The 26,513-nt window shown below is 41.0% G+C and overlaps 2 protein-coding genes across 3 annotated transcripts in view; one reads left to right on the top strand and one right to left on the bottom strand.

Moving 5' to 3' along the window:
- Nucleotides 1–1,185: 1,185 nt before the first annotated feature.
- thumpd3 (THUMP domain containing 3) lies at nt 1,186–10,477 on the bottom strand. Of its 2 annotated transcripts, none has more exons than XM_061069559.1 (10): nt 10,417–10,477; nt 9,781–10,041; nt 9,049–9,126; nt 8,536–8,964; nt 7,329–7,459; nt 4,778–4,847; nt 4,019–4,134; nt 3,819–3,923; nt 3,435–3,558; nt 1,186–1,907 (listed from the first exon to the last, which is right to left on the bottom strand). In XM_061069559.1, exons 2-10 carry the CDS (start codon nt 10,012–10,014, stop codon nt 1,716–1,718), a joined length of 1,479 nt encoding a protein of 492 aa, XP_060925542.1. In that variant the 5' UTR covers nt 10,015–10,041; nt 10,417–10,477; the 3' UTR covers nt 1,186–1,715. The 2 variants fall into 2 exon arrangements, with proteins under 2 accessions (XP_060925542.1, XP_060925543.1); XM_061069560.1 differs by lacking the exon at nt 10,417–10,477 and adding an exon at nt 10,368–10,389.
- A 6,448-nt stretch (nt 10,478–16,925) lies between these two features.
- Nucleotides 16,926–26,513, top strand: part of srgap3 (SLIT-ROBO Rho GTPase activating protein 3) — a 54,549-nt gene continuing 44,961 nt past the window's right edge. Inside the window, exon 1 of the mRNA XM_061069227.1 lies at nt 16,926–16,986. Coding sequence (XP_060925210.1) covers nt 16,926–16,986 — 61 coding nt within the window. The remainder of the gene's footprint in view (nt 16,987–26,513) is intronic.

The following is a 26,513-nucleotide window of genomic DNA, read 5'->3' on the forward strand; positions in this document are numbered from 1 at the left end:
TGGTAATCTCGTTGGCTCTGTGATATCATTATCTTGTCACTACCAGCAAAGTCAATGTCTTTGTCGTTCAACTGTTAATGCTTCGTTTTCTTCTTCTATTGATTAATATTGTTTCCACCCTCTGCAATTGGTCTGAAATGCTGAACCATCCATAAAAGTGTTTTCACACCGAAATTAAATGAACCATGTTTCATTTAAATGAACACCCCTCTTTTAGATGGACTACATTTTGGTCCGCTGGTCCGGACTGTGGATAGAGGCCCCGTTCACACCTGTTACTTTGGTTCGGACTGAATTGAAAAGTCTGAAGGTCTGGCCCAAACAAAGTAGGTTAGAAAACCATTGAGGTGGTTTTGATGAAGAGAAAAAACAAAGTCCATCATTCTGTTGCCAAGCGATGACTGCACAGTCCCACTCACTGACCTGAGACACAACCTAATGCTGGATAGTCCTCATGATCGGTCTTCAACCTGAAGAGCTGCTGCTGTAACAACTACACACAGCTGTGTTAATATTCTTCATATTTTAAACGTTTCTTGACTGAATATTGTAGATTAACTCCCTTAATGACTTCTTAGTCTTTTAAACTGATCGACAGTTCAGCATTACTCTTGGACTTGCTGTGCCTGATTCGGACAATTTCAGCGTCCTACTTCTCACAAGACATCGGACCTGCTCACTGCACACGTCAGCAAGAACAAGTGTTCAGGGCGAGAATGAAAGCAGACGGTTCTCTATCTAGGTGACTTGATTATTTTAGTTTACAAAAAACTGTCTTAGTGTTGTTTTAGCAAAAGTCATTGTTACTACTAAGACCCAAATTAAATCGACATCAAACTCAACACTTCACAACTGGTATGTTGTTTTCCTTGTAAACTTTGTGTCATTAGTTGTGGTGAGGATTGGTTAACACATCTACACAGTTCCTGTCTGGGAATAACCCAGAGGCAATGGGTGTGTATCTTTCTTATTAAACTGATACAGGAAGTATAATATTATCTGCATGTGTTCACCAACACTGAAATATATCATCGTTACTCAATCTGTGTCATTGATAATAGCTTGTGCTGTCCCTGGTTGTTGTGAGCTCAGGATGGAAAGTTAAATAAAAATAAGCTTCAGAAAAAGCCTGCTGGTTTGCAGGTAGACATTGAAAAGGGAAGAAGGAAGCACATATTCACACAGTGAAAGTTTCCCCTGCTTTATTGTCCAGCAACTAAAATATAAAATATTCCAGAAAACATTTTCAAGGACCGCCTCTTTCTTCCACTGAACGTTTCAGCTTCTGTGTTGTAAATTTGTCACTGCTTGGCAACTGAATCAAAGTAATGAATGTGTATATTTACTGATATTTAGTTTGAACCTTCATTCATCGGGACAAATGGCAACATGCAGTGAACACAGCAGATCAGAGGAACAATAAATCCTTCACAGGGTTTCTCTACAGCATCATGACAAATGAACTGGCTCAGTGGAACAGTGAGAGAACCATTAACCTGCTGCTGAGCATGAAAGAATAAGTTTTTTAATTTCTCCCATTTATCACATTACACCAAATGTGAAATACAAAAATAATACACTTAACCTGCTTGGCACTGTTGAGCAGAGAACCTGAAATAGGGAGAAAGTAAAATCTTCAAAAATAAAATAAATAGCAACAATCCTACATGGCCTCAAAATATAAATTCTGAATTCGAATGCAGGAGGTGGTTTGATTAAGAGAGCTCCTTGTCGTCCGTCTTCTCCGCCTGCGTGTTAACTGTTTCTCGTGGTTCATAGATATCCTCAGGAGTTTCGCCAAACACGTTCTCGGTCCGCTTGAGGAGGTAGACTCCGGCGTGTAAACCCCCGACATTGACCCAAACAGTGTGTAGCTTCCTCCACAGTCCTCCCATCCTGGAAACAGCCTGCGGAAAACATAAATCTTATGAGGGCAAACAAACAAATGAGACATCTGTTTTACGCAAAGCAAGATTTCTGTTTAGACAAATACAGCTGGAGAAGTCTCGTTCCAAGATGCCACGGCCGAGTTAGTTAAACCTGCATCACTAAAGCGGCAGAGGGGTTATTTTGAGATATTTCAAGATGAATTGATTCCTCATATGAGCTTTTAAGATTGTTTAAACTAGGTGGAGAGTTGTATAAACAGCTTAGGGATTTTAGTAATAAACCAAGAACTAAATCTTAATACCAATTACTTGACTTAGTACCAAATTTGAAAAGCTTGGACACCAGAAAGGTCAATACAAGGTCAATGAGTGAGTCAGAGTGACAGTTCAGTGCACCATGACATTGAGAATGTGACGGTTGCGACGCCTTCTACATACAGACAATGCATCTGTTGTGAAAGGAGGATTGTTAGTAGTATGATGTCAAACAACAGCTTGTAGAGAAGATAGACACCCAATCTCTAGATGAGCATTTTTATACATGATAAATTGACAGCCCTAATTCAGGCTACTGCCAAATGATGCATTATCACACAACATGGTTAGTATGTGTTGACCTTATAAGTTTAGTGTTACCTCAGGGAGCTTGTGCAGTCCAAGGCCTGACTAATAAATGTTGGTTTTCCCCCTTTACTCACGAAGACTGTGCGTGTTACAAATGATGCAACACATTTTCACATGTTATGGTTGTATCCAGGCCTGTTGATATAGTTTTGTAACTTTTATTGCCACACAGACACACACACCAGGATTATTGAACAGAAGATTAGCGTAAATTTGCTGTGGTTAGTGAGTCAGTGATGTCGTGAAACTTTAAAAGCAAAGCATCTGCATTTAAAAACACTATTTTTAGAATTATTGTCAACAAGTTGTATATTTGTACACAAAGTGCTCTATTCAGTTTAATCGTGACAAATTTGTGGACAAATGGACAAAGCAGAATCATTGACTTGAATTGGTGGTGACACAAACAGGTCTGTCTACTTGTTCCTGCCCCATTGTTAAAGAAATTAACTTTTGTAGCCTAATCACAGTACCTGTTGTTATTATTACTTTAGCAAAGGTACAAGATTTTCAAGCTGCACTTTTCATTTCATCCATTTGACAAACTGAAGAGGTGCATGTTGCTGAAAGAGAGAGCAGGTTTCCAAACTTAAGAAATGTGATTCTTTAAGGTTCTGCAACAATGTCACTACACTACCTGTGTTTACTGCTGCACCTCCATACACATGCGTGTTGTCTTAAATAAAAAAGTATTTTTATGTCCCATTGCTTATTTTTGTGCCATTTGACGGGTGACTGAACATTTTTATCACAAATAAGTACTTAAGTGCAATGGCTGCCAACATCTTTACAAGACAGAACACGTTTACATCGGAGCATGCATCATCGGGACTGGAATGACAAATGATGTCATTTCATGGGATCCTAATCTCCTGTGGACTTTGCTGGAAAACATCGAATCCGCAAGAGGAATACATTTACCTTGGAAAAACATTTCTTGTCCTGTGTCAACAGGACAGCCTTGCCTGTGCCAGGTCGGCACACACGGGCCATCTCTCGCAAACAGGACGGGTAAAGGTCCCAGTTCTTCTTTCTGGATCCCATTCTTCAAGAAGAGAGAGGAGTGATTTAGCTTCAATGTTCTTTACTTGACATTGTAGCAGAGTCTGGATTTTTATCCAATCACTTTAACTTTAAAGAGCAGAATGAAATAAATTACATTCATTACATATTTAATACACATATTTCCACCAACAGTTTAAGCATTGTGGTTTAATATTTAATTATTCAAGACGTAGATTTCTTCACTGTAATTTTTTACATATTACTTAAACAAGCATGTATTGTAAACCACTGTTATGTTACCTCTTCCCAAACGGCATGTCAGTGATGATGATGTCAACAGAGCTGGTCCTCATGGGTAAATTGCACAAATCCCACTGCACCGTGTCAATGGGCAGTCCAGACACACTGTTTGAAAGGACGATCACAAATCATTAGGATTATCATCACATGGAAGTTAAGTTGTAAATTAAAACCAAAAATCTTAAGCGATTCCTTCTCACCTGCCCTTGTCTGACCTCCTTCTCTGGATGTGAAATATATTATTGACTGTGCGGTTAACCGCCATGTCATTATTGTCACCAGCGATGTAGAATGAGCTGGTGAATTCAAGGGCCCCCTGGAGAAGGAAAGCATTTTAAAATCTGTGGCCTTTTGCATTATTATAAACACTCCTCGGGTGCGCTCGAGAACATCATGGAACAAATAAGCTTCCACAAATCGACCAGTAATTCAAGTCTTATGATGTCCAGTTATCTAAGTATTAAGGTTTATGCACTTGTAGCAATGGAGAAGGGTGTAAAACGTGGCTGTGTATGGATAGAGATGAGTTTGGCAAAGTTGGGGGGGAAAGTTCTGAATAATATCAATTATGGAGTCTGAAGATGTTCTTATTATCTGATCATGTTAAAAAATGATTAGATGTGACCGAAGGTTCAAACCTAAATAAATATGGCAGGTTACACACCACAGAGTTGGGTGATGAGTAATTGAGACTTTAAGGTTTCCAAACACAAGTCTCGACAGGTTAGGCCTGACTCAGAATATCATTAATAATATTGGTCATCTTTGGGTTTGTTGGCTAGACCGTCTGTGTGATTTTTTACGCAGCCTGTGCCGGGAAAAATGTCAGACTTGTCACGTTCGTATGAAACCCATGACACAGAATAAAAAGATGAGGGCATGAAACAGTGCTGCAACATTTACAAAACTCCCTCATACAGGAGAAAAATCGTGGTCACAGTTGGGAAGTCATGTCTCACCTCCAATGGTATCGCTCCAGTCCCACACATTGGATCAAGTATCACATCGGACGCCTGAGGTTTACACAGCCTGATAATAGACAACAGAGTATGAATATAGCACCAATGCAATACATTTTATAAGCAACTCATTTCATTCAAGTCAATATATAATATCAACGGGTTCTGCTGTCATTTTGCTCAGAGGCCTGTCAATCTGTGCTTGAAAGACTTGGTTAAGCATAAATCCTTCAGAGTACTTTAAAAGCTCAACATGGCGTCGCTCCCACATACATTTCACAGCTCTTGACTCTGTGTAATCCCGGTGGGAACCTGACATCAGTCAGCCTGTCCCTGTTGGCTGTCCCTAGGTCAAGGCTGGCTACTCAAGGTGACCGGGCTTTCTCTGTCAGGGCCCCGTGGCTCTGGAACTCCCTGCCTGATCACATGAGGCTCGCCAACTCACTACCGATCTTTAAATCACTAATCAGGAAACAGTTCTAATATGCGACTTGTAATTATTTTACAAGATTTTACAATCAGTCTTATAGAGTTCGAGTGTGATGTTCCTGATGTTCTGTACTGAACATGACTCTCATAAACACAAAAGTGGTTTAAGTTTCTGCCCTACAGCAATTTGACATGACACCCAACTGAACTTCCACCACTAGTATTTATATCTGTTGTTACTTACGTGCATACATTACTTTACTGTGTCAGTCACTTCATCAATTAGACAATCAGACAATTAACATTACAACAATTTAAGCCTATAAACTTGAAATCCTTTAGCTATATCCAAGTCACATTTATAGTGGTACTCTTGTAACATTGTTATGATTTGCATTTGTTTACTCGGCTCCTATTGTATTTTCTCACAATGAACAAACAAATTAAGTTCAACAGAAATATATGTAAATTATCCGACGAGAAATGCAAATGAATATGAACCAAACCACAACAAGTAACAGAACTAAAAATCATGATGTCAGATGTCGTAGAACCAATTTTCAACCTTTAAATAACAGAAAAATACCAAGAGTGTATTCTAGAGGAGAGACACAGAGTATGTTTTTTATGACCTGTCACATACTCGTAATCGATCTCTGAGCTCATCTGAGCGGAAAACGTATTCTGTAAGCAGAGCATCCGTCTCTTTTGTTAAGCCTTACAAAAAAACACTAAAGTGTGACAGAAGAATTTCTTGGCAAGTGTGAAGATATTGGATAGGCCTGTATTCAGTCAGGACAAGTATGTGTGCCTCTCGGTTAATGCGGTTATGTTTTCTTTCTTAGTTCTAATCCAGTGTGAACCGCAGGCAACAACAATGGACAATAGAGGTGTGCATCTGCAAGCATTCTTGATGCATTTCAATAGATCACATCCAGAATTTTCTATTTTACTGCGCATGGCTGCTTTTTCAGTGGCTACAAACAGACAAATATGAACTCTATTTTGTTTACAAAGTGCTTTAAAAAGTATTATAGATTGTTTCTACAATTGTGCTTTTATTTACGAAATAAAGTTTTAATTTAAGTCTATGACAGTAGTCAGTCCTCTCCAAAATGTATTTGACATTCATTCATTTTATACTTGTGTGCTGCACCTAAGGCTTTAAAGGACTAACTCTGATTATAGCCTTTACTGTATCAAGGTGGCCCCGCCTGCCCCCAAGTTAGATGTTCCTTTGTGACAGCAAAGTCTATTTTCTCTTATCTATTTGTTTAGTTGGGAGCTAGAAAAAAAACGAAACATCTTCACTAATGTTCTTCTGCTGGTGAAGCTCAACAGTATATCTAGCTGCTTTCAGACATGTCTCAGGATGAAATGACTGGAAAGAGAAGCCATACACATAGAATACATACAGATGTAGATGTCAACTTGGAAAGACAATGAGATTTGAGAGGTTTTGGTAATAAGGCAGTGGCGTAGACGACAACATGTGATTTCCGTGGCAGAATTTAGACATGACTTCCTGCCTGCTGTGCCACCTCTCGCCTGAAAGCTCCTGAGATTGTGTCAAAGGCAAACTCCAGAGAAAGTCTGTACCCCATTTTGCAGACATTCTGGAGTTCATGTCTGAAAACAGATAGGAGGGAAAACACCAGGAGAATTCTCAGGTATTACCATTCTCACAGGCAGCCAGATCTCATCAAAGCTTCTAAACGTGCACATTCCTATGAGAGAAAGGCGGTTCTCACTATTCAACCCCCTGCACAGCTACCACCACAGATTTATCTAATTTTGTGGGAAACACTGATACATGTTAATAATAATAATAATAAAATCCTAGATATGTTGGACACAGGCTGATCACAGAATGTACACATGTGCACATTTCTGTGATGTTTACGGAACATATGTGGATGTTTTCTAGAGATATGTACAAGGGACAAACAACATTTTCAAAAAAGTTGCGCATGGTGACATCAGCTCTGTCCTTTGCAAACATGAGCAGACGACCACATCATATTCACATCACATGGATCCTTGTGACGACACACAGTAGGTAAATATAAATCTGAGTTAAACACTGTGACGTCAACAGGACCACATTGCTATGAAGAATTACCTGAGCATGCCATAGCATAAGGTAGATCTCAGTGTAGTGGGTCCAAAGTGGCTGATGTTTCTCCTGTGAAGACTCTCTTCTGTGAGGGCGATGCCAATCACCATCTCTTCTTTGTTTATGTTCAGTAAAACCTACAGCACAGGAGCAAACACTAGAAGATTAGGAATCAGGTAGCACACATTTTCATATTTAATGGAGCTCAAATTAAAAGAACAATAAACTGCTAATAAATTGGATTTGTACGATTTATTCAAGGGATTTTTAAATTACCATTCATTAAAATGTAATACTACTGTTTTTTTTTAACTTAGGTTTAAAGTTTGGACGCACCCATTAATCTGATCTGGCATCTGATGGGCATTTTAACTTAGGTACATTTTTCACCTTTGTCCATTTGTTAGCAGGAATTCACAAAATATACAAAACACATTTCCATGTAACTTGGTGGTAAGATGGGACATGGGCCAAAAAAACAACGTATTGCATTTGTTATGGATCTGGACAAACTGGCAGATCCAGGTGTTGTCCTTCTTTCTCCTTTAACATTGCCAGAGAGCGCTTTGATTGTTTCACAGTTTTACAGGGAATAATTTATGGATCTTGATGAAAAGGGGCATATTTAGGAGACTGGTTTTGTGTCTTCCTATTTAAAAAGGGACTGTTGGGCCTTGTTGGAGGTATGTGCTCTACTGAGTGCCAATCATATTCTTATCTATTGTTTTGAGTTAATTGTAACAAAGAAGCACAACACAAACATATACAGGCTGATTAACTAACTACTGCAACATTTATCTAAACATACATCTAAATATCAGCAAACTCAGATTGGGAAGTAAAACTTATTTCAACATACAAACTGTGTGGTTGTCAGATTACACAACCAAACAACCGTCTCCTACCAACCGATATAATTACATTTCTACAAACTGTGGAAAGCCACAATTATATCATTACTGTACGTGTGAAAACCTTTTTTTGATTTAATCTTAAACAAAAACACATCACGTAACAACACTTCCCAACATCTCACATAATGAGAACAGCCTATCTCGTTGGAAAATGTTACAGAGCAGGGTTGTTATTTTATCCCTCCTTTAACTAAATATTAGTTTGTCCCCTGCAAAGTTTATCTGAGCCTGTTGAGGTTTTTTTGGCCAGTGCAATGTTATCCACTTTGCGTCAGTCCTGTCTCAACAAGCATGCCTACCTCGATGTCAAACTTCGTCATGTCTGCTTTCCACTGGAAGAAATCTTGTATGGCCCCGCCAAAGTCTCTGGCTGCCTCATTAGAGGAAAAGCTGTGTTTGTCACCGGCCCTGTTGCACGTCACACGGAATTTGAGGATTTTGGCCTTGGGTGCTCCCTCCTCTGAGTCCTGTGAGCTGGTCTCCAGGTCAGGAGAGGCCTCTGTCTCCGTTTGGCCGTCAGCAGCTGACACCGCCTCGGGGACATCTTGCTGCTCATTGTCAGCCGTGGTTTCATCACTGGCCGCACTGTTGGGTTTTACCTTGCCTGCTTTCCCTCCTTTTCGGTAGCCTTTCCTCTTTTTTAAGGCTCCGTTGAGTTTCCAGACCTGCAGGGCCTTAGTCCAGGGCAGGTTGGACGCAAGCTGCATCAGCTCCGCCAATGTCTCCTCCTGTAGTTAAAGAACACTGTTTGCTACCCTGACATTAACACAGTGTATATCAGAACAATCAGTGTAAAGCCGGCTGTGAGTTACCTTTGACTCCTTGAACTGGTAATGATCATTTTCCTCAACCACAACAAACAAGTTGTCCACAGACTTCAAGAGATGAACCTAGAGTGTAGGAATAAATTAATACATGAAAAAGTTTTGTGCGTTCAAACATGTTTTACGTGGCAAAACAAAAATCAGAGTTTCTGTAATTTAAAAAATGCAGATTTCACAGCTGTTCCTGGTCCCTCTCTCTTTCGGTCCTTTTCTCTTTCCCCCTTCTCCACCCAACTCTTCTCTCCTCTCATCCCAACAGGTCGGGGCAGATGACCGCCCACACTGAGTCTGGTTTTCTTAAACAGTTTATATTATTATTTTAATGGGAACTGTTGGGTTACTCTATAATATTGTAAGGTCTTGGCCTATCTACACAAACTGCCTTGAGATTACGTTGTGATTTGGGGCTATTTAAATATTTTTTATTGATTTGACTTCAAGGATCTTTATTGTCCCTGTTTTCATTTGTAGGACAGCAAAGACTCACAAACCTCTAGCTGAACATAAATGGGCCATGAATCAAATATAAAAGACAAAAATACATAAATCACATCATAAAAGATGGTCTTGATGAATCAAAATCTAAATAAATCCATCAAAAGGCCCCTGAACTTCCTGATTTACCATCAAATCAAAGTCTTCTGTGGTTGTAGGTCACCACAACAGTAAGAAACAACCTGGTGGGGACTGAGTCTCCCTTGGTTTGGACTCTTTTCTTACCTGGTATAACTTGTCGGTTGTTATTGGAAAGTATAAACGACCACGGTCTTTGCTGATTTTTGCCTCAACCCCAATCTTCTCCTCGATCTCCTCTGCTGCAGTGTGTTCGAACCCCGTGGGCACCGTGGCCCCGATGGTCACAGTGAAGATGTCCCCGGCGGTGGCATCCGTCTCAGGGGAGGAGGAGGAAGCTGGAGCGGCCTGATCTGCTGCTCCGTCTCCCGGTGTGGACATGTTGAATGGGTAGTGTGTGTGTGTGAGCTGAAGATCAATGAGAGACAACTGTCAGTGTTTCACATGTTAAACACACACAGAGGAAGTCATAAGTAAATCATGTTGTGGTGAGTTAGCATGACATCTCAAAACTGTGAATAAACGAGTTCTCTGTCAATGCTGGACAAGCAGCATAAACAGGGAACTCAGCAGGCTAACGTTAGCTTACAGGAGCTACAAAAGTTGGCAGCACATAAAGAAGACACAACGGTAAAGTAAGACGATGATGCGGTGTTTTTATGAAACCACCGCCTCACGGTGATGTGTGTGGAAGTAATGAGTTCAGCGGCTGAGCTGTGGGAGCTGAAAATAACCTTAAAACCAGTCAAATGTGCTCAGTTTGCTAACTGGAATCAGACCAACCTGTCAAACACGAGGTGACAACACGCTACTTCCGCCCTGCGGCCACAACACTGGCACTTCCGGCCCACACCCATTCACAATAAAAGCATCATAACCAAACACTGGAGAAGACTTATTTACACAAGGAATAAGGCCAGCTGTGCTTTAAGTGGCACCTGGAGCATAATCCAATGTGGTCCTTTTTTCTCAGGAGGGTTTTGGAAGGCTCCTATTTGGCTCGTTCTTTGTTGACATGTGGCATTGCTCTGTCTTGCTTTTGGCCCACAACAGGCAAACAGGAGCAGACCGCCCAAGTGCCGTCATTTTAACAGACAATGTGACCGGAATAAAAGTGAAGGGTGTCAGCTACAGGCGTTTTTTTTATGTTGGAATTAGTTTTGCTTACTCTGAGGCCATTTGTTGTAATGTTGTGTTTCATCAAACTGCCTCCAGTCTAAAGCAGGGCCAACAGACCAATGTTTTAACCAGATTTGTTGCTGTAAACTGACCCTGAACCTGATATAAATCGGTTTACAAAAGATTGTGGAACCTGCCTGATTCTGTCTCATTTCACATTTTGTCAAGTCATTGTTGCTCCTTCTTTAGATACTGTTCTGCATGGAAGGACCAAAGTCTCTAAAAGCCTTACCATAAGAGATCAGGAGAGGGCGCCATTATATCATTTTAGAATCTGAACACAGACACAGTGAGTCTACTCTGTGTGGCGATGAATGCTATTCGTATTTTTATTTAATTTGACCAGTAATAATGGGTTGGTATTTAGAATACCTGGTGATTATTCTAATAAGTTGTATTGACATTGGGCAGTAGCCACAGACCTCTGGATGCTTTGAGTAGATCTAAGATGAGTCTGACATGTTGGATTTCTGTGATTCATTAAGCATCAATCAATGATTGCATAGATAAAATACAAATCCACTCAGTGACAGAAATAATGCATGGTTATTTACTGGCGTATTTAGGTTATTTACTGGCGTATAGCCAAGGACACTGCCATTAATTTTAAGAAAGCTAAATATCAGAGTCTCTGCCATGGACAGTTCCAGAATTATTAAGTTAAACAGGAAAGAAAATCCTATAAACTCACCCATAACCTCCTAATTCCATCATTTATCATTTGTGATTAATGAAGCGTACGTAGAGACAGGTGATTAAAATAACTGTCTTCTCCTCTGTCACATTCCCTTGTGTGATTAATTGAACGTCTGGCCAGTGGAGAAAACTCTTTTTTACTTAAGGTGAAGATAATTCTCTGTAAAGCAATACCCTATGGGAGAAAATAAGGAGCAGTTTGCTTTGTTCTTACCACTTTTCTCCTTTATTGTTGTTTTTACTCACTGTCTTTGCCAGATTGACTTATTCAGAATAAACCCACATTACAGTTTTCTAAAATACCTCTCCACACTGCAATGTTATTATTGAAAATGTTTTCTTTTTTTGCAAAGGTCAAAGTAACTCACTCGTAAGTGTGAAGTCTGAGAGACGTGGTGTGTGTGTTCATGTCAGAAAATGTCCTACACAACAGATGGCCAGTGTTGGAGTACAGTCAGACACTTCACCATCGTATAAACACTTTAGACAACTGTTTGCATAATGCATGGCTTTCTTCCCCCTGAAACGAGAGCAGAAAGTAGCTGTCAGTGAAAAGAGACCTGGTAGAAAAATCCTGCAGATCAAGTTTCGCTGCTTTGACAGAAGATCAAACAGACACAGCCACAGTCGTCTTCGACCTTTGAGTGATTCTGGGGTTATCCAAGCAACGCTAAAAGACCCGGTGCTTCCATCCTGGAATATAACTCAACCGCAATAACGTGCAATGTGGAGAAAAGACAATAACGCCAGGAGGAGGGAATATCCTCAAAGCAGTCAGGTGCGATCAATCCTGTGGGATTTTACACTAGGATTCTCTCCCAGTGTTGAGAAGCTCCTTGTCTCAGTGTGGGATTGCTTGTGAAAGTAAAAGTGACAGTTACAGTGGTATGAGTCTGAAGGGGAGATAATACACAGACTGTACCACGGAGCCATATCGCTCCATGACAGTAGAAAGTACGGAATATGTGTCATGACTCTGAGAGAGGTATTACAGCTGATTACCCTGCATTAAAATCAGTTCTAACAATAAACAGAAGTGAGGGTTTTGACTGACTGGAAAAAAAATGATGAGTGAATGGAATTGTTTTTACTTCTATAAAAAAGAGAATGTCCTATTCCCTTATTCTGTCATTGTGCAGAGCCAGCACTGCAGCAAGTATGGTTTTACATTAAGTCAAAGATAGAGCAGTGAGATGCTCACTTATTGTACAACTGAGTCTAACTACCAACATTAAGGATTGATTAAGTCTATAAGAGGTAATGAAGGATGCACATAGATAAATGCATGAAGGGATTCCAACAGCCGCTACTGTAACTGCGCGTACCTTATAAGAATCTGAAATCATATTTGATTGTCTGATCCAAACCTTTGTTTTTTACAAATTACATTCACGGTGTTAATGTATACTGCATTAATTCCCAAATAAAAAAATCTTTGATATTAGTAAAGGGCCAGCCTCAAAACATTTACTGAGGATCGCTACACAAATAGTTGTAACACATTTTAACCGTGGAGTCACAAAGACATTTTTATGTGCCAAAACCTTTTTGGGGTTAAACTTCATACAAACGATCTATGATGGCATTAAGGCCCAGGCCGTGTTCAAATGGGAAGTTTGTTCGAATGTTTGATATGGAGACGTGAGCAGTTTCTCACTCTTGTTCTACAGAAGGAAATAGTAAAACGATCCCACAATGGATCTTTGTGCCAGAAAAAAAACAGTCACAGTTTGCCAGGTCCCTCCCCCCCGAGACACCTGATGATAGAGAAGAGAGGGTTGAGCAATAGAGGGACGTGGGAGGAATACATAGACTTTGGAGGGTTACCTCTGCTGACCTCTCTGTGGTAAACACCAACAAAAGCAGCTCAGGTCGGATATGTCACTAGTTAGGTGTCTGCTCTTAGATGGCTTCACTCCTCAGACATGGAGGTGTCACGTATGAGGCGATAGGAGGAGATAGATATATATATAGATAGATAGATAGATAGATAGATAGATAGATAGATAGATAGATAGATAGATAGATAGATAGATAGATAGATAGATAGATAGATAGATAGATAGATAGATAGATAGATAGATAGATAGATAGATAGATAGATAGATAGATAGATAGATAGATAGATAGATAGATAGATAGATAGATAGATAGATAGATAGATAGATAGATAGATAGATAGATAGATAGATAGATAGATAGATAGATAGATAGATAGATAGATAGATAGATAGATAGATAGATAGATAGATAGATAGATAGATAGATAGATAGATAGATAGATAGATAGATAGATAGATAGATAGATAGATAGATAGATAGATAGATAGATAGATAGATAGATAGATAGATAGATAGATAGATAGATAGATAGATAGATAGATAGATAGATAGATAGATAGATAGATAGATACATAGATAGATACATAGATAGATAGATAGATAGATAGATAGTTTTGAACCAGATCTGCTTCAGCATGGAATACTTGTTTTTTAAAAACCTTAAATAACTGTGTCATAAACAATTTAGTAGTTGATTGATAATGAGATAAATTGTATTGACATTGGGCTGTACAGTAGCTACAGACCTCCTGCTGCCATGAATCTGACAAAATGTGTGAGTATTGTGATTAATTGCTCATTAATCAACATAAATAAAACAAAAGTATGTTCAGTAATATTGTAATGGCTCCAGTACTCGTTTTGACTTTCAGAGGGTGCATGGTATTGATAATACATTCATGTATAATAAAGCAAGTTAAAATCTTGCCGTTTTTTTCCCCAAAGGTTGTTCATTTTTGTCATTAAATCCTAATAAATAGATTTTTCAAATCTGGCACATTGTACACCTTAAGTGAAAAAACACCTCCCTGCCTTTTAGTTTGAAACAGCCTGTGTGCTGCAGATGGAAATGACCTTTACACTGCATCTGCAGTGAGTTCTGAACTGAGAATAACTTCGGGGACAAACAACAAACCCGACTTCCCTGAACTGTTAAAAACACGGTGACACACTGGAATGACACACTCAGTCCCTGTCATCACACGCCTGTAACAAGCTGCTTCTCTTCATGATAGGAATTCACATACTGTATTTACCAAGACAAGATAGCGTTGATACAAAAGGCACAGCACAACTGAGAGGTTCTACAGAACTTTCCTCAGAGACCCTGGCAGCATCATTATCAGGGATTATTATGCATGGGCTCTTTATTGAATTCAGCCATGTTTAAAATATTTATGACCTATTTGCATGGCGAAATAATCTTTCACTTGTGTTTCATTTATTCTTGCCTCCAGGCGTGTGACATTTCTGTCACTGATGACACTTTCACCATCACAGCCGTCATTAATTATCAGCATCAGCTATGCCAACAGAAGAGAAGCAGAGAAGTAAACAATGGATGCAACAAGGAATGTGAAGACGCAACGCTGTGCAAAACCGGAGGGTGTCGCAGATACAATTTACAAATGAAAAGACAGTGGGTTGTGGATGTGTTCAGCCAAGATCAGCCTGAACTTCAAATATCAGCACGGAGCAGCACGTCAGAGACGACCCCCGACGACCTCTGCTGTGATATGAGCCACATCTTCCAACTGGAATGGCACTCAGGGAATGCATACCTCCGCCAAGGCCCAACAGTCGCCTAAAGAAACCACATTTAAATTCAAATTATTTGAATCTCACCAAATGGCACACACTCTGAATATATACATATACAGATCCACCTAACAAATAGACAGACAAACAAACAAACTAATATATAAACTCTAACCAGGGATGTTGCAACAGGGAAGGCAAAGCAGGCTATTTGACCAGGGCCCTGAGCTTAGAGGGCTCCCCCTGCAGAAAAGAACAGTTGATGATGTTAGTCCACAGCACAAACAACTGTGCAGGCCCCTCCCAGGTCCCTTTTACCTGGGGCCCCCAAAGTCATTTGTAATGCGACTCTAATGAAGTATGAGCAATGGAATCAAAAGAGATTTCGTCAAATCCGTCTGGGCGTGTTCTCACATATTTAAATTACCCCTGGAGGTTATATTTTTGTCTGTGTGTTTTAAAAAAAAAATCTGGATTACGCAAGAACTATTGAATGGATAACTACCGAACTTGGGGGAAGGATGTGGTGTAGGTCAGCGAAGAATCATTTAAAATATTGGTGTTGTTCCAGTTTAGGAGGCAGATGCAGGAATGTTTTTTCATTTTCGGGATTTCTTTTTACAATTTCGTAGAATTCTCAGATAATAATTCATAAATCTTGATGGAAACGATCTGACACATTTATGGAACACATTCATGAGTGTTTGCAATTTGGTGCACAGCCAAAATAAGAATCTGGAACTGGTGAATTAAAATGTGGTTTCATAAGAGGACTGTTGGGGCGTGTATACACTCTAGTGCCATTCTAGTTTCAATATATTAATGATAAACATTAAACATATACTATAGTAGAAATATATCAAATGCAAATCTTTTTTATGAGCTTTTCAAACATTTGATCTATTTGTGGCTTGAGCCGGCACTGATTCTTGAAAGCTGTTAGGGTTTGTAAAACTTGTTTTATTATCATCTGTTCCATCTGTTTCATGCTTCATGGCTTCACTTGGTAGAAAATCCGAGCAGCGACCATACTGGAGAGAAACAAAGTGGACATGACCCAAAAAGAGCAAGACAATCCCAACTTCACGTTACTTATGATTATGACTTGATGTGTGTTTTCCAATGTGTGCATGCGAAATATGACCAGAAAGGCATCCGCCCCGATGGAGTCGAATTAAATCATATTAGATTATAACCACCGTGTGTGCGTGAGAGTGCGTGTGCGTGTAAGGGGGGGTGGGGGGTGTCAGGGAGAGGAAAGGGGGGGGTTAACAATATGAGGAGGCTCACGTGACCGTCTCTTAAGTTCCTGTTTCCCTGCAGCGCAATTTGTCAGAGAGACGGACGGACGCTGCTCCACCTTCACCTCCTCATCCTTCAGTGTGACTGCCTGACTGGAACCTCGAACCTCTCTCTCTCTCCATCAGGCTCTGATCAGCTCGCTCGTGTCTTTTGTTTGATTTTCTCCCCCCTGCTGAATCCCTTTGAGTTGACTGGTACCAGGAGGAGGGGAAGGAGGAGCAGGAGGAGGAGGAAGAGGGAAAAAAGCGTCCTGCAGGAGGAGGACAAGAGGAGAATAATGCAAGATTGCACCGCGGACTCCTGCACTCCTGATTTCTCCCCGATTTCAAAGTAAAGCCCTTCACACGCTTTTGTTCCGTCCTCCCTCGATGCACGGCGCGTAGAGGAGGAGAAGCCGAGGGACGAGGAGGGGGGGGGGGTCTGCAGCCTCACCAGCCAGCCGAGGGACCAGCACCACAGACCCGGGAGCGTCCTCCACTCACAGGGGCTCTCACCCGGACACCCGGAGAGCAAACATGTCCACGAAATTCAAGAAGGATAAGGAGATCATAGCGGACTATGAGACCCAAGTGAAAGGTGTGTGTGTGCGTGTGTGTGTGTGTGTGTGTGTGTGTGTGTGTGTGTGTGTGTGTGTGTGTGTTGATGTGTGTGTGTCAGAGGTACTGTCCGTGCGTACTGACCAAGAGCCAGTGCTCTGCATGCTTTTTGCTTTTTCCCTTTATCCCTATAATACACAGCCTCCACCCCCCCCACCCCCCACCCCATGGGATGCCCTGTGTGTGTGTGTGTGTGCAGCGCTGACACATGACAGCCAAACCATGATCCATGTGTCAAGAGCACAGTGACAGGGTTCACTCCAGGTTTTTATTTTGTCTCTCTTGTGCAAATGTTTCTTTCACTAATGCAGGAACAGAGAGAGAGAACGAGATAGAGAGAGAGAGAGAGAGAGAGAGAGAGAGAGAGAGAGAGAGATGTATGTGTGCTGAATGTTGATCTGTCATATAATGTGGTTATAGGATTCGGGCTCTTTGTTGCTGGGTAAAATGATCCCTGTGTGGAAATCAGTGCAGGATGGACGGAGGGATGAGTGGTGTTATTCTATGGCACCTCATTCTCTCACATTTTGGGGCCTGTACCTGGCTGTGCTGAGATCAGTGTTGTTCTAAATGCTGAACATATACTCAGGAATAGATTGCACACAATGTGTGGATGTACGGTGATCTACTTTTTTTTTAATGGTTTCTTTTTACCAGGTTGATCCGGCTTTAATGCACAGACCTGATCACACTATGCTGCCTGTTCTCCCTTTGAGCAGTGGATTCATTGTTTGATGGGATGCACATATTCATGCTTAAGGCATTAATGTGAGATGTTTCAATTGCAACAGGAACATGGCTGATAAATGGGAAATCACATAAATTCTATTTATTGTTCCTGAAGTCAGCTTTTCAGGATCGACCCACCACATACAGACCACCCAAATAAACATCCTCAAGAAACTTTAAGTGACATTTAGCGCCGCTGTGTGTAAAAACCTGGTGTAAATGAAAGAGTGCACTGGTTGTTAGCAGCATGACTCTCTAAGTGGACCTGCAGGTTAGGATCAAGACCCTGGACCTTTAACATGTCAGTGGCTGCGATAATGTTCTGCCTCAGCCTCTATCTGATCATCACTCCAGTCGTGTATGAGGCTGGACCGCTGGATACTCAACAGTGTGAAGATTTGGATGTGTAGGATTGATTTACAGACAAATTCCTCTTGGTGTGGAAAGTGTATCAGCCGATTGATTTTTAGCACTTTTCGCGATAACGCTACTCTTGTCAATCTCGTCATTGTGGGAAAAATCGGCACGCAAATGTGTCCCAGTTTGAGTCCATTTTGGTAATCCAGCCTTGTTTTATTTAGTGTACATCTGTGTCATGGGGGGAATAGCTCTCGTCTCACAGATCAGGGCCGCGGTCGGCTGCCTCTTTGCATTAGACAGAGCCCTCGAACTGCGAGAGGAGGATGGATCTTCATTTATGGAGAAAGCTGCTTGTTTTCCTTCATAAAGCTGCTGTGATACATAGACACAGAGGCCTCGGCTCCCGAATCCACCTGACAACAATGCAATGTTATGACTCGAACCAGGCAGCGAGGGAAGTGTAATGAAATTCAGATTGGAAATTGCACCTGTCTTCCGCTGAGTTATTGCTTTATAGTTAATGTGAACACGGCAGAAGGGGCCTAACCCTCAGTGTGGCATCGATTGGGTCATAACAAGATCGCACGTTTGTTTTATTATGCATGAGGGCTAATAGATGTGCGACCCGACAAAACAAATCTGCAGCAGTTTAGCAACAAAGGAGAAAAAAATAAAACCAGTGCCCTTTTAACGTGTGAGAGTTCCTCTTAACATAAGATTTAAATCCTCTGTAAATGTGTAGAATCTTAACCTTCTGTCACTAATGAATTCTCAACAACCCCTCGAGGCTCGCTGCCAAAGCCTTGGTGTCTGAAGGAGCCCTGACGGTGGTGTTCACTGTATCCAGGCCGTTCAGCTGGCAGATCTGGCATTAGCATGTCAATAGAGCGTGTTCATACTGACTGACTCAGGAGCCCGGGTGCTGTTTTGTTGCTAACCACCATGTGGTCGCTGGTCCGCAGCTCTGCCTCCTCCGGCTCGCCAGTTTTATAGGCGGCTTGTGAAATGTTGTTCACGGGCTCAACCATCAGCACCTGTTTGACATTTACAATGGAGCTTCTGAGGTCAAGAAACAGCTTATCCATCTGCAGGATAATGATGAATCAAACATTCAGCAAATGCAACATACAAAACTGGAGACTCTGTTGTCTTTATAATGGCCTCTTTTTTGTAAAACTGGTCTTTTCGCTGTACTTTACTCTGACTTCAAAGACATCCGGTTCTGTTGGCTGAGTTCCCTGAATCCAACCTCTGCAATGAATCACTAATTCGTTCTACTTTGAGTGCAGCACTGTTTTACCCCACTCTCAGTTTCCTGCAGTATTTTGCAGACAGTCATTAATTTGTTGGCTCAGTTGGATATCTGACGTTCAAAGCCACCGATGTGATTTTGTTTTCATGCCTCTGACAGGTGGCTGAGGCATAATGTTAATAGTTTGTCTGTTCATCCGTCCATACTTTGGTACGTCTGTCTGTCTCCTTCTTGTTAGCATCTCAAGAACACCTTGAGGGATTTTCTTAAAATTTGTTACATGGGTACATTTGGATTCAAAGATGAACAATTCAATTTTAAAGGTCAAGGTGTACAAGACTGTAAAAGTATGTAAATTGAAACTGCACTGGTTGAAGGAGGAACACAACTGCAGGGCGGCAATTCAAGTTTTGGCTTTATTGAGATTTGACAAAAAGCTTATGGCCTGTAATGGTTGTCATGTCCTAGATGTAACCATTGAGCAACTCAGACAGTGACACAAGTCATTGCCCACAATGACACCATTACAGACAGACAGACAGACAGACAGACAGACAGACAGACAGACAGACAGACAGACAGACAGACAGACAGACAGACAGACAGACAGACAGACAGACAGACAGACAGACAGACAGACAGACAGACAGACAGACAGACAGACAGACAGACAGACAGACAGACAGACAGACAGACAGACAGACAGACAGACAGACAGACAGACAGACAGACAGACAGACAGACAGACAGACAGACAGACAGACAGACAGACAGACAGACAGACAGACAGACAGACACGTCAATGAGTTGTGTTGTTAAGATGAAGGACAGTTCTGATGTGATGAAAATTACAAAAGACTGAAGGAGTTGCTATTCCTCCAGGCTGCAAACAACTGCTCTCATCAGGGAGATTAACGCAGACACACACACACAAACACACACACAGACACACACACACACACGCTGAAAATTAAGCGTGGTTTTTACAATCCCCTGGTTAATGTTTATGTTTCTTGTATGTGACTAGTCTCAGCTGGTTCTGTCAGACCAAACACAAACAAGCTTGACCTCCCCAGCAGCTCTAATGCACAGATGAAAGTAATCTAGAAAAGAAACTAGCTGTAGGAGGTTTTTCCATCACTGTGCACACAACGCTGCATGAGGTGTGAATTTATCATATGTGAGTGTGAAGCGAAGTGATTCACAATTAAAAGGCACATTTTGAGTCATTTCAGTGTGTAGTCCTACATGATCACTCATCTTAAGTAAAATTCCTTATATTTTTTTCAGCTTTATGATATACAGTATATATTACATCTTGCAGTTTGTTGTATTTGATTCCAGCAGTTACCCATTGTGGTCTCAAACCACCCTTCTCATCCGTTAAATGACCCTGAACAGTGTTTGTGTCGGTTTGCTCAAACGCTGATGAACACGATGTGAGACACTGTAGGTGTGGCTCAGTTTCCTGTGGCTCCAGGCTACAGACAGCTTCCCTGCTGACCAAGTTAAATGCTGAAAACTGTTCATGGGATTAATTGTGTTTGTAAGCGAAGCCATAAGGAAGATTTAAGCACAACCTGTGGACTTTTTGTCTGACACCTTCAGTTTGTGATGCCAACTCAAACTGAAAGTTTTTTTGCTCAGCTGAACTCTGTCTTAAGGTCGGAGATTGTTACCATTGTGATCTGGTTAATTACCTGTTAATACCTTGCTGGGCTGCACGACGCCGGCTGTGCTGAACCAGACATGTTGGGAGTTGAAGAAATGGTTCTGCTGACTCAGCAGCTGAGGATCTTCCAGCTGCCAGCTTGTTTGGCAAACCTATCGCTTACTGGAAGAACATTTGCAAAGAGAAAAAAAAACATCCACGGGACAGAATAATCTTTAGTGGCCCAGCTTGTTTATGTGTGTTCCAATCATTTCTGGGCGTCAGTCGAGTTGGTTTGTTGGTTTGTGGAGAAACACTGACTTGTCAAACAAACGGCTTGTTTACTGCTGCTGAATCATTTAAGATTGCACAATTTCATACAATATAATTTCCTAAAGTAAAAGTTGGACATTTTCGACTATGCTCTTGTACACTTTTGCCGAGCGTTAGACGTACAGATTGATGCCACTCTCATGTATGTATGAGGGATGGTGGTGGGACTCATAAAGGATTATCTTATCTTATCTTATCTTATCTGACAGAGAAGGAAGGTTGGGTCATTAGACTTTGACACATCAGAGCAGAGTTTGTTTCCTGTTTCCTTTCACAGTTCTACAGACTCAACTGCATGGTTATTGTTATAGTGAAGGTCTGGTACGCAATGGTTGGTGGACTCTGCATGCATGAGGAGGCATGAGATTTCTGTCTGAACAAAACAGTCTTTATTTGTGTCCATTGTGTCCAATTAAGTTTAGATTCAGATTATATAAAGTTGTTGTCCTCCGAGTTTTCTTAACTTTGCAGACTCTGGTCTTGTTTCTGTAAACTCAGTATCCTGAATGCAGCTGCCACACGATAAAGTGAGAGTTTGTTCTGTCCCTCTCGCAAGATTCCCAGAGATAATCGGCCTTTCATGAAATGGCTGATCTACCAGGCTGAAATCATCGTAACCTCGGAATAGTTTTTTTTGGTTCATGCGCAGGCATTGATTGAGTAGACAAAGGTCAATATGATAGGGAAACGGCTTCATTTTCTTGGCTATTTGGTGCCAGTCAGTGCTTGATTTCACTTCTCAATTCATTTACTTGTTTGTGCTGAAAGAATTCTAATCAGCTCTGTCTGGAGAAGTGTAGCTTTCAACGATATGATTGTATTACAAATCCAGTAATGCACTGCTGTTTGCATGGGGACTGGAACCTGGTTACAGGGCTGTTAAACTTAAAATTAATTTAAAAAAAGAGGGGTTGATCTGATTCGTGAAACCTGATCATTAAATTCAATCTCTTCTATTGTACTTTTCATTACGAAGACCTTTACCGTTATCATGTTCAAAGACCTTCATCTAACTTTTTTTGTGGGAATATGACATCAATGCTGCAGATATCCTTGTATTTTTCTATTCATTCACAAACAATTCTAAACTGTAACATATCTTTAAAAATCCCCTAAAGCTTTTTTACTTTATTTTACCAGCACAGATCTAAAATCTAAGTGAAGCAAATTAAACTGTTACAAAATTGAGAAATTCGAAATTAACAGGAAAAATTGGCCGTTACATAGCTGTATTGCTCAACAGGTTTCCATGGAGATATGCAGCAGTAGTTGATACAAGGATGATTAAAAACACTTGCTGTCAAGAGAAAGTAACCTTAGAAACAGAGGAAATAGAGCAGTTGTGCAAAAATAACTGCAGTGAGAGTTTGAAATAGTTACTATTTAATGAAGTAATTAGTTGAGTTCTTACAAAACAGATCAGGGACCTGTTAGATTAACTTTATTACGTTATTAAGTCCCACCATGGACTTTAGATAATTAAAAAGTTCCTCTTTGCAGCTCACAAATCCCTCGTATTCACCACTGATGGTAGAAATAGCTCCATATGTGGAACAGGCTCATTAGTTATTAAGAGCACAGAACTGAGGTATCTTGCTTTATGCACGCTATGAATAGTATACTGTAAGGTTGATTGATTTCAGTGTTGATATATCCGACTATTAGCATCCTAACATTTTGTTTGAGCAATACCCAACGATAGTAAAATCCTTACAGTAGAGAAGTTGAACCAGGTATTGTTTTGCATTTTTTGTACTACACGTCATTGAATGTGAATAAAAAGAGTTAACTAATTTGATTGTCAGGAGAGCCGATCCCAGCTGACATTGGGCGAGAGCCGAGGTAAACCCTGGACAGGTTGACAGCACGTTGCAGGGCAGAGACAAACAACTATTCCCACTCATATTCACACCTTTAGTCAATTTAGAGTCTCCAACTTGGACTGTGGAATGAATCCCAGATGACCCGGATCAAATTTTTCATGTCTTACTAATAACTTAATTGACCAAAGTGATAATATTCACACTGAGCGACACAGAAAACTGATGCTTTTTGGCCTTTGTAGAGACTGATTGAGTAGTTGTGCTGAAACCTCTCCTCTCAGAGAGGACAATGATTAGATAGGTAGATGTGGGGAGAACATTCAGACACAAAGGCTGCAGGCTGACTAAAAGCAGAAAACTTAGGTGCATATTTCTAATTTGTCTTTTTTTCAACTGAACTTATAATTTGATTTTATAAAAGCTAAATATTGTTGATTTTTATATTCATTTTGTAAAATTTAACTGGTAGAATTGGTTTCAGTGCTTTGATCACATGCTGGTGCGCTGTGCTGACCAGCTTCCCAGTTAAATTTCTTCCACGTCTCAGCGCATACAACTCGTACATGCCTCCTCATTCACTGCTGCCACCTCTCCACATCCATCAGACTACACCTCTCCTCCAATAAGCTGCTCCCGAGGGACTGGGGCACGCCCATGTTGCCATGGAGACACCTCTCAGCCTCAGTCCTGCTGAGCTGGGTCCTGGATACAGCCGAGGATGGCCAGTCAGAGTCTGAAAAGGGCGTTTTTCCAGCTGGAGCTCAGTTTCCTGAAGCTCATGTAACGTGGTGACATGATGAGAACTCCGGCACCGGAGAGGAAATCGATGTAAGAGAGAGAGATGAGGAAATCTGGGATGATTTGCCTCTTTGAGCGACTGTTGAATTCAAATTTTATTGTCGTCATGGGATGAGTGTTTTCCTTCAGTGTGGGTTTTGGTTTATTGCCGTTTTGGGAGGCTAACGTGAGCTGGCTGTTTATTACCAAGCTCTATAACATTGGGGCCTAGATAGCATCTGTTTCGAGTGAGGAGCACAAAAGCTGCGAGTCAGACTTATTTGTTGTTTTTCTGTTTGACAGAATATCCTGTGAAAACTCAGATAAACCAGCAGATAATTAGGAGGGAGGATTAGGAGTGAGGGACGACCCAGAGACTGACAGCTGACACCTTGCTGTAGGGACGCTCCATCAGTTTCTATCTGCTCAGCCATTGATTGGCCTCAGCTCCTAATTCTTATCTTTTACTACACACGCAGCCCGGGTTAATGAGGGAGCAGGCGAGATAGAGACAAGACAGAGAAGAACCTGTGCTGACATCATGAATCCAAAATTGTAGTAATAATTGGAGGATTAAAAAAAAAGAGGGAAAAGAGAAGTGGGGGATTATTTCAACAACTGAAACCCTGCATTGTGAGTGGGACAGAGAAAGAGTGAATCCAGGTCTGGATAAGGGCGGCATCTGTGTGTTTGCTTTTCATGGGACTTGGCCTCTGCAGCGTGCAGACCACATACTGCAGAGCTGGGATTAAGTTAGCTCAGAGTTGCTTTTGTCCGGTGCGTGTGAGTCTTGGTGATGTGAACGCCCAACAACATGAAATTCAAAGTCTCCTTGGGGCTGGTTATGTTTTCTAATTCGTCCGCATTACACAGGGACATCCCTTTGTTTTTCCTCAACACTCACTGCACCAATACACTAAAGCACAAAGCGGATAATTCACTTAACATGTCTGGAATTATCTACAGACAAGAAATACTCACCATCAAACTCCACTTTATATATATGAGCTGATACTTTAGATTTATTATCCCGCAGTGAAAGCATCCATCTCTCCCGCTCCTCCTCAGGCATCCCGCTGCCCTGTGCGGCCGGGCTTCTCTCCCCGCTGCCCTCAGGATGCTCTGCAGAACATCCCTCACATTCACTGCACTCCCATTTTCAGTGCGTCAAGACATCACGTGGTCCTCCTGAGCAGCAACCTTGCAGTGATATGCTGCACCAATGCATCACAGCTGGTGTCCTGAATTAACTCCGGAAAGAGGCATAGGATTTTTAAAAGATGATCAGTAATAATTTAATCTCTGTCCACCAATTGTTCAAATTGCAATTTTTTAAATTAATATATCAGAGAAGTTATTGACAAGTGCTGAAGTAGTTTGTACTTTTCATTTCCACGCTACAACCACAGCATAAATAATTTCTGTATGAAATATAGCAGACTACCTCCATGCCAACCCTTAAATGTTTTAATATAGGTTCTGGCTGTCTGCTCATCCACTTCACAGAATCGCTGTCTTTGTTCACTTTTGGTTCACTCAAAATTATCACCTCTTCAGCCAAAACACCACACCTTAAACATCCAGATGTTCGGAACAATGGATGAACAAATACCGGGCTCTATAACTTGCAAAAGTGCGCAAAACATAGACTCTTTATATAGATGAACGACGCTTCTTCAACTCCTCTCACTACCGTAAAATTGGGCAAATAATATCCTGGATACGAACACTGCCGTCTCGATCCAAAGACGTAATGTGGTGCCCGAGTCTGAACAGTAGTGATCATGGGATGGAGCCGCAGTAGCAAGGGTCACTGATAGGCTGTCCATCATCACTTTTCAGCCCATTTTTATATCAACTTAAAACTAATTAAAACTAAACCTACCTGAAAACTGGAACATTTGAACAAACGTCAGTGTGATAAGAACTACCATGTTTGATAGAAACAATTTTTGTGAACAATTTATTTCAGGTATCCTTTTCCTATCAACGAACAGAGAGGAGGCTTGAGGAAATTGAGATGCTTTGGTTTCACATTTAGGGAGCTCTCATGTTTCTCAGTTTTTGGCATGAACCAAGCTCATTGCTCGTTAAGAGTTTTTTCTCACACAATCACAAAGTGAAATAAATAAATGAAAAATATCCTTTTCTGAGCGCCACAATCACCCTGAAACCAGATTATACGTACAGGTACAATAATCTTTTTTGTGTATTTAAAATATGCCTCTCTGAATTATTTTAATGACATGCAATCGTGCGCTGAGCCAACAGGAAGCCAGCCGTTACAGCCAGAGGAAATCTCCAATGCAGATGCTAACAATTAGGTCGTCCAAAGACAGACTGCTGTGCAAATACTCGATGGTCCCAACAAATGCACTTGCCTGTGGAAGTCTTACCAAGTTGTTCTGAGGCATCTATAGTGAGAGCCAATGCACATGAGCGATAACTAGCTCAACAGGGGTTAGCATGAGAATCTAGATGGAAGCTTTTTTATTCATGCACAAACTATTGTAGGACTCTGGCAGATATACTAAACCTTAATTTAATTTTCCTGCACAAGCTGCAGTCATTCGTAGACACAT

This window comes from Limanda limanda, chromosome 4, assembly GCF_963576545.1.
Source record: "Limanda limanda chromosome 4, fLimLim1.1, whole genome shotgun sequence".
NCBI classification, from domain to species: Eukaryota; Metazoa; Chordata; class Actinopteri; order Pleuronectiformes; family Pleuronectidae; genus Limanda; species Limanda limanda.